A 16,324-nucleotide genomic window follows, 5' to 3' on the forward strand; every position below is an offset into this window, starting at 1 on the left:
AAAACAAGTGATGATGACGTCTTAAATGCTACAGGCAGAACTCCAAAATTTTATTTGTGCTAATTGTTCTGATTTTAAGAGATGTGTACAAAGGCCATTTGATAGATTCCATTTTCATGTACTGCAATACTTTTCCTACCTGAGTGCACTGATTCAGAGACAAATTAGTACAGGATATGATTTGCCGAACAGGAGACCCAACTCCAGAATAGTCATTTGAACACATACACACAGAGAGAGAGAAAAAAGAGAGGGAGGGAGGGAGGGAGGGAGAGGAAGAGAGAGAGAGAGAGAGAGAGAGAGAGAGAGAGAGAGAGAGAGAGAGAGAGAGAGAGAGAGAGAGAGAGAGAGAGAGAGAGAGAGAGAGATGACCAGTGCAAGTCACAGAGGCAGTGAGCTGTAACCAAAACAAAAGCAATAAATGAACCTTATTTATGCCCTCCAGACATATCACTGCTTGCCGTGAATAGAAACCGGAAGATAAAAAATTGCTCAAGAAATTACTAAATGCAGAGTTATTTTGCCTGTGAGCTCCTGGATGCCTCCAGGCAAACCCACCCTCAAAAGTGCAATCAATTAAGAAATGCTCCAAAAGACCTTTTTTTGGCTAACCCACGTGTTTCCTACTGCAAATATCATCCCTCGAAGTTTTCAACCAGAGCAAATAAGCAGAATCCCCTCAGGAAACATGCATGTTGATATTGAAAATAAGAGTTCAGGGGAGATGGGAAAATGTGACTCCATCTCAGCATCACTTAAGGTGATTTATTTATGAAAGGTCTTATACGTATCACTTTTTAAGTTGGCTCTGAAGCTGCCCTAGCCATGTCCTTAGAATTACTCAGAACTAAATTCTGTTCAGGGATGTGGATATGGATGCATGTTTTGAGCTAGTTAAAAAAAAAGATACCTTCACTAATGGAGCTGGAAAGGGTGTAGGTGGCAATTCTACACAAGTTCTATACAAACCACTGTTAAACACAAGTGACCATTAAGCTCTATTACTAAAGCAAGTCATGCATTTTCCAAGCCTAGCTCCAGGGGAATGAAGCAAGCAAAAAGACACCTAGAGTGTTGCCGGCATAACATGAGGAGAAATTCTAAGATGCTATTGTTTGGCATGGTTCCTTGTCTTCTTTCTGACAAAGTGCACAAATAAATTTCTTGATACATATTTTGATTTTTTTTTTATTTTTTGCATTGAATCTATATAACTTGTCCATTCTGTATAACTTGTCCATTGTTTGGCTATCTCTCAACTGGATTACTCCAAAGCACTTTAAATGGGGTGGACCTTCAGCATTCAAAAGTGCACAAATAAATTTCTTGATACATATTTTGATTTTTTTAAATTTTTTTGCATTGAATCTATATAACTTGTCCATTCTGTATAACTTGTCCATTGTTTTGCATTCATGTCTTGCCAGAAGGCAAGAAATTTTTTCCCCCATGGCTATCTCTCAACTGGATTACTCCAAAGCACTTTAAATGGGGTGGACCTTCAGCATTCAGAAGTGCACAAATAAATTTCTTGATACATATTTTGATTTTTTTAAATTTTTTTGCATTGAATCTATATAACTTGTCCATTCTGTATAACTTGTCCATTTTTTTGCATTCATGTCTTATTCCTCTCAGTCTAATTTTTTAAAAGTTTCAGCAACCCTCTCCTTACTTTCTTTGGAAAACACCAGAAGGCAAGACATTTTTCCCCCCCATGGCTATCTCTCAACTGGACTACTCCAAAACACTTTAAATGGGGTGGACCTTCAGCATTCAGAAGTTACAAGTGGTCCAAAATGCGGCAGCTTAAATTGTTTTGGGTGCACCTCATGGCACACATATATCATTCCTACTCTGAGAGTTGCACTGGTTGCCAGTTGGTTTTTGGGTGCAGTTCAAGATGCCGGTTGATACCTTTAAAGTGTTACAGGGTCTGACTTAGATAACTGCAAAACCAGTGTCTCCCAATAACAACTGTCCACCCAATAAAGGGCCGGGGGGGGGGGAGAGAACTCTTTATATGTCTCCTCATTCAGGGACTGCCATCCTCATAGACTATAGAAGCAGTTTCCAACCCCATGCATGGAACAGTATTAACCCCAACATTTGCACAATTCCCTCCCTCCTGGCTTTCAACAAATTAATAAAAAAATGTTCCATCAAGCCATGGGGGCCAATTTGCTACACCTATCAATCTTGAGAAGGAACTGAGTATGTCTTTCAGTTTTATGTTATTATTTTTAAACTGGATTTTGTAGCGTTTTAATTCCAGTTATGGATGGGAGAATTGAATATGTCTCAGAGAGATCTAATTGGAGTTCCCCCCCCCCGCAAGCCCTGTAAGTAAATAAATGAACTTCTGCTTCAAATTCTTTAAATCATGGGCATTGACAGAGCTAGCAGGGAAACAGTGAAAAACATGGGACTGTTTCATCATGCAAGTGATATAATTTGCATCAGACATCAGATGCAGGGCAACACTAGTAAAACATCACTGGGTAGATGTTGTTCTTTTAGTGTCATCATGGTTTGCTGCAGATATCATAGACTCACAAGTTTAGAAAGAGACTGAATTGAAGGGAACTCAAAATGGTCACTGGGTAAATAATGTAAAGAATATGTACATGATGTAAGGAAGAATGTTGGTGTGTATAGTTACTGGAGCACCAGTGTTCAATTCAACATACTCGCAAATGTACATACAAATGTAGCACTAGTTATTATTACCAAATGTTTCTTATTATCCTTTTCTCCTGTAGTTTAGCATGCAATTAACACATATACTACTTCCTCTGATTTAACAACCCTAGGAACTTTAAACTGTTAATAGCAGGAGCAATGAATGGGCTGAGTGGTTCAACACTACTCCCTGTATCTTTAAAATGACAACACATTGCTAATTTATAGCCCCTTTAATTCCTTTACTATTGCTGCCCAATTGTATTGTAACCCATCAAAGACAGCAAGATCTTACAGCAAAACATATTATTGCTTGACAAAGTTATCTACTCTGCCCCTTCCCACAGAGCTGGCTATAAACTAAAATCTTAAATTTATTTATATGGGTTCACTGTGGTTTTCCTTTGATTTTTATTGGCAGGCCTCTGTAGATCTTTGTTGCTAGTAATACGACTAATGGCCACTCAAACATCAAACACTTTTTCTGTCCAGTAAAAGGATGACTTATATACAGTATGGAAAATAACTTTCTAACAAAAGTTTCAAAATATACTTGAGTAAATTTACTTGAGAAGTAATTGTGTTTTCTCTGAAGTTATACACTAAATCTGAGCTGTAGCTGTTAAAAGTCTTATTAACGGATTTGTTCAGCACCAACCTAGTTTCTTTCAGAGTTTAGTCTGGATTGACATCTTCTTCCACTCACAAAATTAATTTGACTAACATCTATCTATTCATCCCATCTTTATTTTGCATTCCTTCGAGATTGATTTATCCCATTTTTTTTTCCTGCCAGTCAGCAATTCTGTAACTAAAGCAAGCTAGAAGAGAGAAAGAAACAAATTAGATCTAGGCCATCCTTCTTTTCCCTGTCCAAGTCCACTCTAAGATCTACAACCACTGGCTCCTGTCAGACTGACTAAACCTCCAAGGTCAGATGCACAAATGGCAACTTGTAGGGTAGATTTATGTGACAAAGAAAAGGCTTATTAATCCATCCTAAAATGATCGTAAATGAGTCTGATTTGGACATTGTATCTCTTGGTATGTCTTATAGCTGTATAAAAATAAATATATTTTCTTAATTATTTATTTAGAATACTATCCATTAAACATAGGGATATGGCTACCTGGCAGGACATGTATATTCCAAATTTGAAAAGATCTACTGAAACTAAAGAGATGCAGTTTCTAATAAGGTGAGGCCGAATTTAGAATAACTTACAGCAGTTAGTTAGTATTGGTATGCAGTTGTTAACAAACATACCAATGAACTATATAAAGAATGTAATGAAAATTAAGGCTAAAATGATATTCAGAATGTACAATGACTTCTGGATTCCTAAGAACATAGCTTGACCAATAAGTAGTTTACCAACATCATATCTTAAAATAAAACCATTCCAAGGCAGTAGAAAGGGAACTTTTTTTAAACTTTTAAACTTAAAAAAAATGACAGTGGAAATATGCAAAAATATTTCAAGGTATAATCCCAGCATTGGTAAGCCAAAGTGACCTTACTATGTTTTTAAGCATAGACTAGAATCAAAGATATTTGTACTGGTGTTCATGCTCATATTGTATTTTTTTCAAGGATAAGAGAGCAAACTGCAGAAGATTAGATTGTTCAGCTAATGTTGCTGAATGACAACAAAGGGAATTACCAATCCCACTTACCTAGTAAGGCATTGTGCCCATAGTCATCGGGCAAGAATCGCTTATCCACAGCACACACCAAAAGGTGATCAGGTAAGGTTGGTGACTTTGCACCAACCAGTAAAAATCCTGAAGGCACTTCAATTGGTTCATTTAAAATAGACGCTAGCCTGAGGTCTTTACCTGTCTGACAGAAACCTGGAGAGGAAGAAAAAGGACAACAGGCTTCATCAAGTTTGCCAGTAAAACAAAACTAAAGCTGGGGAGTATGAAAAGTGCTCTCATCTATCTATAAGACCCACTTAGTTAGCTTGATATAAGATTCCACGATGGAACATGTAGCAGCATATATTGCAAAGAAGCATTAACATATAGGAGCAAAAGAAATCAGCATAGAAAGTTTACCCCCCAAAAAAATGTAAACAGGAGAATAACTAATAACGAAGAAAAGGTAACAAATAGCTGGGTATGATTAAATCTGCTTTAAAATGGGAAGATGAAAGGGAAATTCAGCTTAGAAATTTGTTCCTCACATCATTATCAAGAGTTCTGTTTACCATTTTTAAAACTGCACAAACAAAAAAAAGGAATATTTAAAAAAGAGAAAGGGAGGGTTCACTTACTTGCTCAAAAGTCTTTACCTTTCTTTAACCTTTGGGCAAAACTCCTTAATTCAAATACTGATAGTCAGCATCTATTGGCAAACCTCTGTTAAACTTTAAAAAAAAGAAACCTGGCAGTGGAAATATGCAAAAATAACCCGGTAATTCAAGGTGTAGTTCAGGCATTGGTAAGCCAAAATGACCTGGCTATGATTTTAAACCTTGGACTGGAGTCAAAACATTCTTAGTGGATAAGAGGGTATTTGTGTTCATATGTTCGTAAGGGTGTAGATTTGCCCTTCAAAATATTGCACAATCATTGTTTTTATTATATCCCATGTGCAAAGAGTGCAACGTGCAATTTCCTGAGAAAATTATGCCCTACATGTTTTATATATTCTTTTCAGCAACTGGCAACAGTAGAAGAAAGTGGGACAAATGGGCCCCCTGTTCACAGAATTTTGGCCCTCGAGTTACAATCACAATTGAACCCAAAATTTCTGTTGCTAAGTGAGGCAGTTGTTAAATTAGTTTTGCCCCATTTTACAACCTTTCTTGCCATAGTTGTTCAGTAAATCACTGCAGTTGTTAAGTTAGACAACGGCTTCCCCGTTGACTTTGCTTGTCAGAAAGCTGCAAAAGGGAATCACTGGGACACTGCAACCATCATAAATATGAACCAGTTGCCAAATGTCCAAAATCTGATCACGTGACCATGGGGATGCTGCAACGGTCGTAAGTGTGAAAAACAGTCATAAGTCACTTTTTTCAGTGCTGTTGTAACTTCAAATGGTCACTAAATGAACAGTTGTAAGTCAAGGACTTATCTATTATTTGAAACATATTAGCACGGTGTTTCCTTTTTAAAAAAAAAACATTTTCATTTATTGGGCAGACGATACAAATTTGTAGGGTTGCCAGGTCTGCTTCCAAAAAATAGCAGACAAGCGGGGGGGGGGGTTAAGTAGTAAAAAAAGTAGACTGTACAGCTTTAGATTACGTACCATTTCGTCATAAAGCTTTTGAATAAAAAAAATGTCCACTATTTTGTGAAAAAAAATAGTGAACATAATGTGAAAAAATCGGACTGTCCACTCAAATAGTGGACACCTGGCAACCCTACAAATTTGACAACAAACTGCTGTTCCTCAATAAGGAATGATTGCTTGATTCTGTCATAGTCACCTTTAGCATACATAAAAACCTTCAAAGTCTCTTTGTTTTGTATAGTCTTATATGAACTTTAGGGTGAATAGCATGAACACCACTAAGTCTTCCTGGGTATATAGAAATAGCACTTAGACTTATATACCGCTTCACAGTGCTTTAAAGCCCTCTCTAAGGGGATTTACAGAGTCAGCATAACTGCCCCCAACAATCTAGGTCTTCATTTTACCTCAGAAGGATGGAAGGCTGAGTCATATACCAGGTGCAGGCTCTGATGCCTTGCCAACTTTCTTAGTATAAAGCTATATATTGCTGTCTCCCAGTGTCTGGACAGCCTGGGCTTGTTAGAGGCTGTACTATACAATAGATTGTGACAGAATGTGACAAATAGGATTATTTTTAATGCCTAAAGCTAATGCTGGCAACAGAAGTGCCAACATGTCATTTCCAAACATAAAACAAAGCTTTACATAAAAAATGCACTTTCAGTGTAGCAGCACATGCAAATCTCAAGTATAACCTATTTCCAAATGGTTTCCAGGAAAAAAAAAATAACGACATTGATATAGCTTCAGATCAAATAATATTAGCACACAATCATTCGCTAAACTTGATCTTAAAATCTATCATGGGAACTGGCTCAATTATTAATCTTTGATGTACGCTTTCTATGAGTGATGCCATTCACAGATGATCTAGAATATATTGCTAATATACATACTTCTTTTCTTACAGTTATACCCCAATATTTTGAATTTACAAATTAAAAGAATTTTGATTATAATCAATAATTTGACAAAACATTTTTATAATCGGCATGATAGAACATGAAAAATGTGTGGGAGGAGATGGATTATAAATTAAACTTGATCTAAATTCTATTTTTCTATTCCTATGATTTTTTAATATATACAGACATTTTCACATATTGTGTATAAATAAAAGATATGAAATATGTGGACATAATATATAAAAGGTTTTGATTAAGGATAAATTTTATTGAAGTGGTAAATTTCAGTCTGAGCTCCTTAATGACTGGGCCACCATTAAAAAAATGGACATACTCTGCTATGTGAAAACTGAAATAGTAATGAAAATATACTCCCTCACAATGGAAAAAATGGAATGTAGAAAAAAGATCAGCTTATAACCAGTCTCCAGTATCTATTTTGCTATGTATTTTTAAAATAATATGGTAATTGGTGTGCAGAAATCATATGAGCCTCTTAGGATGCTGCAGGACAGTACTCAATTTTACCTGCAACATAATAAAACCTAAAACCAGTCCTTAAATTTTATGGAAACAGTGAAAAGGAATCACTCCTTATCAATATTATGTATTTTTACATGTAAAATCAAGCTCTGGCTGGATTTTACAATTTGGTTCCATTTTATACTAAACAAATAATTCCACGTCGCTGATATAAAAAATACATCTTAGTCATCTATAACAGGAGTCCCCAATCCCTGGTCTGCGGCCCAGTGCCAGGCCGCAGCCTGTTTGGAACCAGGCCGTGGAAGTGATGGATGAGTGAGCACATGAAACATTCCCCTCTCCTCCCTTCCCCACCACCGCTGGTCTGCTGAGCCGGAAAGATTATAGTATGCCTATAAATTAACCATCCAAATAACATTAATTTCTTACCATCAGTAGTGCAACAACCTTCAGGTGGTGGTTTCATCTGATAAGCAACAGGAGGGCTACTTGTTTCTGAACCTTCATCATCATCTTCTTCTTCCTCCTCCTCTTCCTCATTATCTACCCTATTGCCTGCTAAAGAGATGATGATGATGATGATGATGATGATGATGATGATGATAATAGTAGTAGTAGTAGTACTAATAATAGTAGTAGTAGTAATAATAATAAAGTTGGAAGGGACCTTGGAGGTCATCAAGTCCAACCCCCTGCTCAGGCAGGTAACCCTATACCATTTTGGACAAATGGCTGTCCAGTCTCTTCTTAAAAACTTCCAGTGTTGGAGCATTCACTGCTTCTGGAGGCAGGTTGTTCCACTGGTTAATTGTTCTAATTGTCAGGAAGTTTCTCCTTAGTTCTAGGTTGCTTCTCTCCTTGATTAGTTTCCATCTGTTGCTTCTTGTCCTGCCTTCAGGCGCTTTGGAAAATAGCTTGACTCCCTCTTCTTTGTGGCAGCCCCTGAGATATTGGAACACTGCTATCATGTCCCCCCTCGTCCTTCTCTTCGTTAAACTAGACATACCCAATTCCAGCAGCCATTCCTTATATGCTTTAGCCTCCAGTCCCCTAATCATCTTTGTTGCTCTTCTCTGTACTTTTTCTAGAGTCTCAACATCTTTTTTACATCATGGGGACCAAAATTGGATGCAGTATTCCAAGTGTGGCCTTACCAAGGCATTGTAAAGTGGTATTAATGCTTCACGTGATCTTGATTCTATCCCTCTGTTAATGCAGCCTAGCACTGTGTTGGCTTTTTTGGCAGCTGCAGCACACTGCTGGCTCATATCTAAGTGATTGTCCACTAGGACTCCAAGATGCCTCTCATAGTTGCACTATCATTAGAACTCAGATAAATTGTACTTTAGGATAAGCAAGCAAGTTACTTTATTAGTAACAGCTGTACCATATTTACAGCTGTTGAGAAACAGACAGACAGATAAGACGGCTATGGATATAGATATAGTGAGAGAGAGAGAAGAGAGAGGGAGGGAGGGAGACAGGGGGGAGTGCATTTGTATTCATTTCATGAGCAAACTCAGTATTTTCTCATTTGACGCCTTCCAGGCATGCAGAAGTATACATATACATACAGGCTGGAATCAATGAAAACTGTAGACCTATATATTTTGAAGGCACTTGATTATGAAAAATCAAAGTGAATAAGAATTTAAAATGTAAACAAATGGCAGCGAGAATTGTATTTGCTCAACATTGGAAAGATGAAGAATTACCAGCGGAGAAAGAGATAATCAGGAAAAATTTGGACTGTGCAGAAATGGACAGACTTACATTGAAAATGAAGGAGAAAGAAGATTCAGAATACTTTAGAACATGGAATATATTTTATCAATGGTTAGAAAAATTAGGTAGAGAGAAAGGAGTTTAACATATATTAGTAAGCTAAATATTGGAACCCAGACATCATGTTGATAAAATATTAAAGGATTTGTGATTATAAAAAATTAATAAAACATGGTTATAAAAAAAAGAATTTCAAAGGTATATGGCACAGTGGGAACATTAATAAAATGCACAACATGCATACATGGGATGTACATTTTGAGAACAATCTACACAAAGTGTACAGACAGAATCAATTTGCAAGACCGCCTCCTACCAAATATCTCCCTTCGACCAGTCCGCTCCCACAGAGAGGGCCTCCTTAGGGTGCCGTCGGCCAGTCAATGCCAGCTGGCGACCCCCAGGGGGAGAGCCTTCTCTGTGGCAGCTCCTGCCCTCTGGAATGACCTACCCCCCGACCTACGTACAACTATGGACCTGCGCCTCTTCCGCCGAGCCTTGAAAACCCATCTATTCCATGCGGCCGGCCTGGCGTAGTTTTGATTGGGCTTTGCTAGGGGTTTTATATGGGGTATTTTAGAGCAGGCTTTTTATTCAATATTTATTGTGATTTTTATTATTGCCTGTTCACTGCCCTGAGTCCCGTAAGGGAGATAGGGCGGTATATAAATTTAAATAATAAATAAATAAATAAATAAATAAATGTGCAGCAATCATATCACCTGATTCATACCTCACTCAAAACACCACAGAACATCCATAGCTATATAGTCCCCTGGGAAAACTTCCAAACCCTGACAGCTGCTTCATACATGGAAGAAATCATCAAAGCGTCAGTGTTTGAGTAACACACATCCATGAGTGAACTCTCTCCAAGTAAAACCCAGAAAATAAACATCAATCATTATAAATCAAATGAATAAATTTTCTAATAATTGTATGAATTGTTCTTTACTCTAATTTGGATAAGCCACTTATGCAAAGGGGAAAAAATTGTGTGGATACTTGAGCAGTAGAAAATAAAACCATTATACAGTAGTCAGCACTCAGGCTAACAAGGGAAAATACCGAAGCAAATATATTTTTATTAATTCACCTACCTAGATAAAGGTGGCACAAGTGAAATGTCAAGACCCAGTAATCTTACTGGGATCTATGAAGGCATCTGAATAAGGGCCTCTGGGAACAATCTCAAGGTCCATATAGGTATTTATAGAAGAAAGCATCTTTTCAATTCCTAGCCTCAAACACTAAGAGCTTTCATTATCAAAGCCAGCACTTTGAACTGGGCACATAAATAAACTGAAAAATTATGATAGTTTTTAAAATAATCAAATGATAAAATCCCAGATCATATTTAGTATTTCTTCTATTGCATATTTAGCGTGTTAAGCCAAAATTAGGCACCTAAGAAAAATTGTATCTGAATCAATAGACAAAGAATTTTATTTACCCAACAGACTATGAAAGAAAGTCATGTTTCCTAATGATTTAATTGTCTGGACTTTTTCCAGATGTTTGATTTATCCAATAAAAACTTGGCACCTCATTTGCTTGTCTGAGTTTGCAAGCTAAATAGGGGTAGGCTTAGTAAGTACTTGGATGGAAGACCTCAAGGACATTTATTTGTTTATGTGTTTTAATTCCTGGGAAACAGGCTAGACTGGGCTACCTAAACCACATCCAGAAGAATGCAATGACAAACCACTTTCATACTGCTGCCAAGATTATATTTTTTTTTGTAGATTTTTAAAAGCTTTAAAAGCTAAGAGTCCTGGTGGCACAGTGGTTAGAATGCAGTACTGCAGGCTACTTCTGCTGAATCCTGGCTGACAGCAATTTGGCAGTTTGAGTCTCACCAGCTCAAGGTTGACTCAGACTTCCATCCTCCCGAGGTCGGTAAAATGAGGACCCAGATTGTTGGGGGGGGGCAATATGCTGACTCTGTAAATCACTTAGAGAGGCCCGTAAAGCACTGTGAAGCGGTATATAAGTCTAAATGCTATTGCTATTTGACAGGAACAGAATTGTGACTTCATTTATATTTTATATAATTTTAATTTTAGTTATATGTACCAAGGGTATTTTTATGAATCTTTTAGTGTTGACTATTGTGTAATCTGCTCTGAGTCTGTTTTGATTCAATGATAAGTAAACTGAATGAATAAAATGAATGAATGAACGAACGAACGAATGAATCAATATCACACACATATGAAAAGAGACAACCCCATCATCTTGGAACAATTACAGAAACAGCCTTTCCCCACCTGATATCACAATTCGCTTTATTTTATTGCTGGTGCAAAGTTCCAAGATCACAGGTATTCCACACTGAGAATACTCAAATAAGTGGATGCTAAAATAAGGGTATTACTTATTCTTTCAATAATCTGGAAGATCACAGGTACATGCCAAATGGACATGAAGGAAATACTTCCTAAACTGATAAAGGAAAACAGAAATGAATTGAAGGAAATATTTCCACAGTGATGGTCAAAATTGTAGGAGATTCTAAAGTTTATCAAGAACATTATTGATATTATTAGGAAAATATAACAAAGGTGTTGATATTCAATTGTATATGTATTAACAACAATAAGAACTGTATTTACCTAGTGTGGGAAAATGTGTACTACCGGAAGAAGAGAGGAAGCATTGGATGGTATAATATATATGTCCCTAATAACTTTAATGCGAATCCCAGGCATATTTGTGTAATGGTATAAAGTCCTCGAACTCTGGGATAAGTATGAAACAACTGTTTATTGTTAAAACAATAAAAACAATAAAAGCAACTATCTATAAAACCTAAAAATCGACTGTTTTAGCTTTCACTGGACAACTGCCAGTGTCATCAGAGTAAGCATTTGGAATGAGGAGTTTGCTTATAAACCCAATTGACTCTGTGCTCTACCCATTGATCGTGTGATGGGGCCGCCTGTTCTAACTAACCGTAGTTGCTCTAATTGTCCCACATCTCCTTGTCCGCATTCTAGTCCTGTCGCTCTCTTTCCTCCCATTATTCCTTTCTTTGCCTTTCTCACTCACTTTGCCTCTCCTCGCTGTATCTCATCTCCTGGCATGTATGCCGCTTCTGGGGGACCCTCTCCCCCTTTCTTTGTCTTCCCCGCCTGCCTTTCCTGCGCCCGGCCATATGGTGTTGCTGCCAATCTATCTTCCAATCTTCCCCCTCCCGTGACCATTGTGGGCTATGTATCCCGATCCGACACTGTGCGTGTCCTTCCATTGTCACTCCCCCCTCCCTCCCTTGGTGTGTCCACCAGAACCAGCCAGCCATGAGCAGAGCGTAAAAACGGCCGGCCTTATAAGCAAGCTCTGACGACGTCAGTAGTTAGCCGACGAAAGCTAAGTGTATTAAACAGTTTTGTTTGTATTTTACCCTGGTGTTTGATTGTTTCTTTTAAGTATGAGTATACCCAGGATTCGCATTTTATCTTAAGATTTTTACCTCACAGGAAGTAATATAGGATAATAACAGGGCCCAAAATATTGTATATAAGTGCTGTCTATTAAGGTAAAATAAAATGGTATATTTTCTGATACTTTAAGCTACTCTAATGTTTTTGAAGTTCATAGGTTGGACTTTAATCAGAACCCAATATTGTTTGTTCAAAATGAAGAAGTATAAAAATGTGTTTAAATGTAAAAATACTATTAGCTCTTAATCAATATAATTCATCACCAAAATAATTGTTGTTTGAAACACTGATTGGTAAGTTTGCAATTTGCAATTTATTTCATTATATTGAATCCTGTTTGTTCCAATTATGCTCATTTTTATCATAAGCATAGTAGGATCCCAATCACAAATGTTATATTTCTTTCTAGTTTACTACACTAAATCAAATTTGCAAACTTCAAAAAGCTGTGAGCTGATATACACTCAATACAGCATAAGTCTCAGTTAAATATGTGGAAGTTATTTTTTTTAAAAAAGTGGCAGTTGAAGACATCTCCATACAGAAATAGAATCCTTTCTCCCTGACATATTTCAAAGACTCTGAACAATAACATTTACAGGCTTAATACAGATGAGGAGTTTAAATCTAATACTGTATCAAAAGCCCTTTCTATATAGTGAATTAATGAACAGTACTGGTGAGACCAATTAAAATTGGCTAGGTTCCCATGTGTTCAATAATCACAAAAACAAGGGACCTTTGAAAATAGAGGTGAGGCTTTGCTTTTGTCTTACTGATGGGTCATGTAAAGTTTTCCCTTTTATTTATTCATTTTTTCTGGCTCTCACTAGTTGAAAACAAAACTCAGTGAGAATTTTTGCCTATGTTTCAACATAAGGAGGACTTTACAACATTCTAATCCTGTATCAGCAAAAGAACTGTAAGAATACACTAATTATTTCTGGAAGAATGGTTCTTGATAAGCTTTTATCTCCCTATACTAATCTTATAGGTACAAGCAAAAACAGTAACTGTGAAAGGGACCTTGGACTCCTAGTGGACGATCACTTGACTATGAGCCAGCAGTGTGCAGCAGCAACCAAAAAAGCTAATACAATCCTGGGTTGTATAAACAAAGGCACAGAATCAAGATCACGCGAAGTATTAGTACTGCTTTATAAAACCCTAGTAAGACCACACCTGGAATACTGCAGCCAGTTTTGGTCACCATATCACAAAAAAGATGTTGAGAGTTTGGAAAATATTCAGAGAAGAGCAACAAAGATGATCAAAGGCCTGGAGACTAAAATATACGAAGAACGACTACAGGACTTGGGTTTGGCTAGTCTAAAGAAAAGAAGAAATAGAGGAGACATGATAGCAGTGTTCCAGTATCTGTGGGGCTGCCACAAGGCAAAGGGAGCCAGGTTGTTCACCAAAGCACCAGAGGGAAGGACGAGAAACAATGGTTGGAAACTGATCAAAGAGAGAAGCAACCTGGAATTAACTTCCTGACAGTGAGGACAATCAACCAGTGGAACAGCTTACCCCCAGAAATCGTGGACGCTCCATCACTGGAGATTTTTAAGAAGAGACTAGACATTCACCTGTCTGAGACAGTATAAGTCAGTAATGGCGAACCTTTTAGAGACCCAGTGTCCAAATTGCAACCCAAAACCCACTTATTTATCACCGGGTGCCAGGTGGGCGTGGCCGCGGTGGTCATGGCAGACTGGGTGGGTGGGGCCAGGGTGGCGGGGGCCAGTCCCTCACCATCTTCGGGGCACAGCACGCGTGCCCACAGAGAGGGCTCGGAGTGCCGCCTCTGGCACGCCTGCCATAGGTTCGCCACCACTGATATAGATTCTCCTGCTTGAGCAGGGGCTAGACTAGAAGACCTCCAAGGTCCCTTCCAGCTCTATTCTATTCTATTCTATTCTAAAAGTGATTTTTCGTGAATAAATATTCACTAGGAGGCCCATTTTGCAGCTTTATCCATATCTAAATCTATTTTGGAGGATTGGGACACATTCTGTAAAGCAGAAGGATGAACAGAGCTAGGGAACATTCCATTCTGTGTTTGAAAGCCCACTGGCATACTGTTGGATGATGCCCATCCCCTTGAGAACTAGGGTTTTTTAGGTAGCAATAGCAAAGGAGCACTTTGAGGTCCCTAGTGCTCTCTGAGCTTGATAGCTTTCTTGCAGACATTTCATTACCCAACTAGGTAACATCATCAATCCTAGTTGGGTAATGAAATCTCTGCAAGAAAATGAACACGTCACCCAAGGACCCAACCCCGATCTACAAATATTATCTTTAAAGAAGCACTTCTTACCTTCTAGAGACGAAAGCTGCCGCTCGGCTTCTAAGTATAGCTGTGAAAAAATGGGCCTTGGGACTAAATTACTGGATCGGAGAGAAGCTTCGATAGAATTGTGCAATACTTCTTCAAAACGTATTGAGTTAAGTTGCCCCGCATAAGAATTTCCCATCTTCTTAAAGAATGAATCAGAAGGGGTGGATTATAATTATTCCACCTAAACAGGAAAAAATAGAGGGCACTAGATCAACATTTGCTTTAATAAAATTTGGAAACATTCGAAATTTCAAAAGAAGTGTTTCTTCTAAGAAAACAGTGAATTGACCCAGTAAACAATGATGCAAAGCTGACAGCTTGAATTGTATAGATCTCGGTACATGCTAGGAACTTATGATAATAGGTTTCTGTAATTCATCAGAGAGGCATTCTTAATATTGATAAAAACAAATTGTTGATCTACCTTTAGGCTCTGGGGAAAGCACTTCTTAAAGCAGTATTTTTAACCATTATACAATTATGTTGTTTACTATCTATCAAATTAAATGACAATGGACATAGTCATAGTCTCTTGGCAAATTATTACCTCAGTAATACAAATTTAATTTTAAATACTGCCCTCCAAATACATTTCTAGAGTAATTCATATAAAGCAACAGTAATAACAAAACAATATATTAAAATATGAAATGAACAAGAGTATACATCTGAATAGCTGTAAGGTTAAACAGAAAGCAAGCAGGTAACTTTGGAAAGTTTTGTTTAAAATAAATTCTTCCCTGTGATCAGAAAGGTAACTCCATAAATATGAGACTAATTTCTATGAGGGACAATTTCTACAGCTAGTATCATGAAGAGGGCTCTCTCCCTAGCTATCACCTGCCAAACCTTAGCTGATGGGGATATGTGACTGATACTTATAAAATATCACCTTAGGCAATACATCTTCCATTTAAAAACATTATATCTTCCATGCTAAGAATCAGAATCATCCCTGCCCATCTGCATGATACAGGCAGATTTCCAACGGAATTCACTCCCCTTGCCTCTGATCTTCAGAAGATCATCAGCTTAGAGCAGTGATGGCAAATCTATGACACTGATGTCAGAGGTGATATACCAAGATGTTTGGAGTGACATGCCAGCATTCGCCCACACAACTATTCTCAAAAGCACACCCCGTTCTCAGATGATTTTCGGAGGCTGCAGAGGCCGTGTGAGAATAAGGTCTGCTCTTGCATGGCCTCCATAGCCTGTGAAAATGAGTTTGTTTTACTCACATTTCGTTTTTGTAATTATTTGACATTTCTTTATATAATATATAGCACCATACATGTTTGGACTGTATTTTTTAAAATAAATGAACATATAAGAATTTCTTGACGGACAGAAGGAAGGAAGGAAGGAAGGAAGGAAGGAAGGAAGGAAGGAAGGAAGGAAGGAAGGAAGGAAGGAAGGAAGGAAGGAAGGA

The 16,324-nt window shown here is 37.7% G+C and overlaps 1 protein-coding gene across 1 annotated transcript in view; it reads right to left on the bottom strand.

The window, feature by feature from the left end:
- GREB1 (growth regulating estrogen receptor binding 1) overlaps positions 1-15,028 on the bottom strand; it is a gene marked incomplete at its 3' end in the record, with an annotated part of 53,132 nt that extends 38,104 nt beyond the window's left edge. The window contains exons 1-3 of the mRNA XM_029285662.1: positions 14,872-15,028; positions 7,753-7,881; positions 4,360-4,536 (exon numbers count right to left, since the gene is read on the bottom strand). Coding sequence (XP_029141495.1) covers positions 4,360-4,536; positions 7,753-7,881; positions 14,872-15,028 — 463 coding nt within the window. The remainder of the gene's footprint in view (positions 1-4,359; positions 4,537-7,752; positions 7,882-14,871) is intronic.
- Between the last annotated feature and the right edge of the window lie 1,296 nt (positions 15,029-16,324).

The sequence above is a fragment of the Protobothrops mucrosquamatus genome, unplaced genomic scaffold, assembly GCF_001527695.2.
Source record: "Protobothrops mucrosquamatus isolate PMUCROS unplaced genomic scaffold, P.Mucros_1.0 scaffold2033, whole genome shotgun sequence".
Lineage (NCBI taxonomy): Eukaryota > Metazoa > Chordata > Lepidosauria > Squamata > Viperidae > Protobothrops > Protobothrops mucrosquamatus.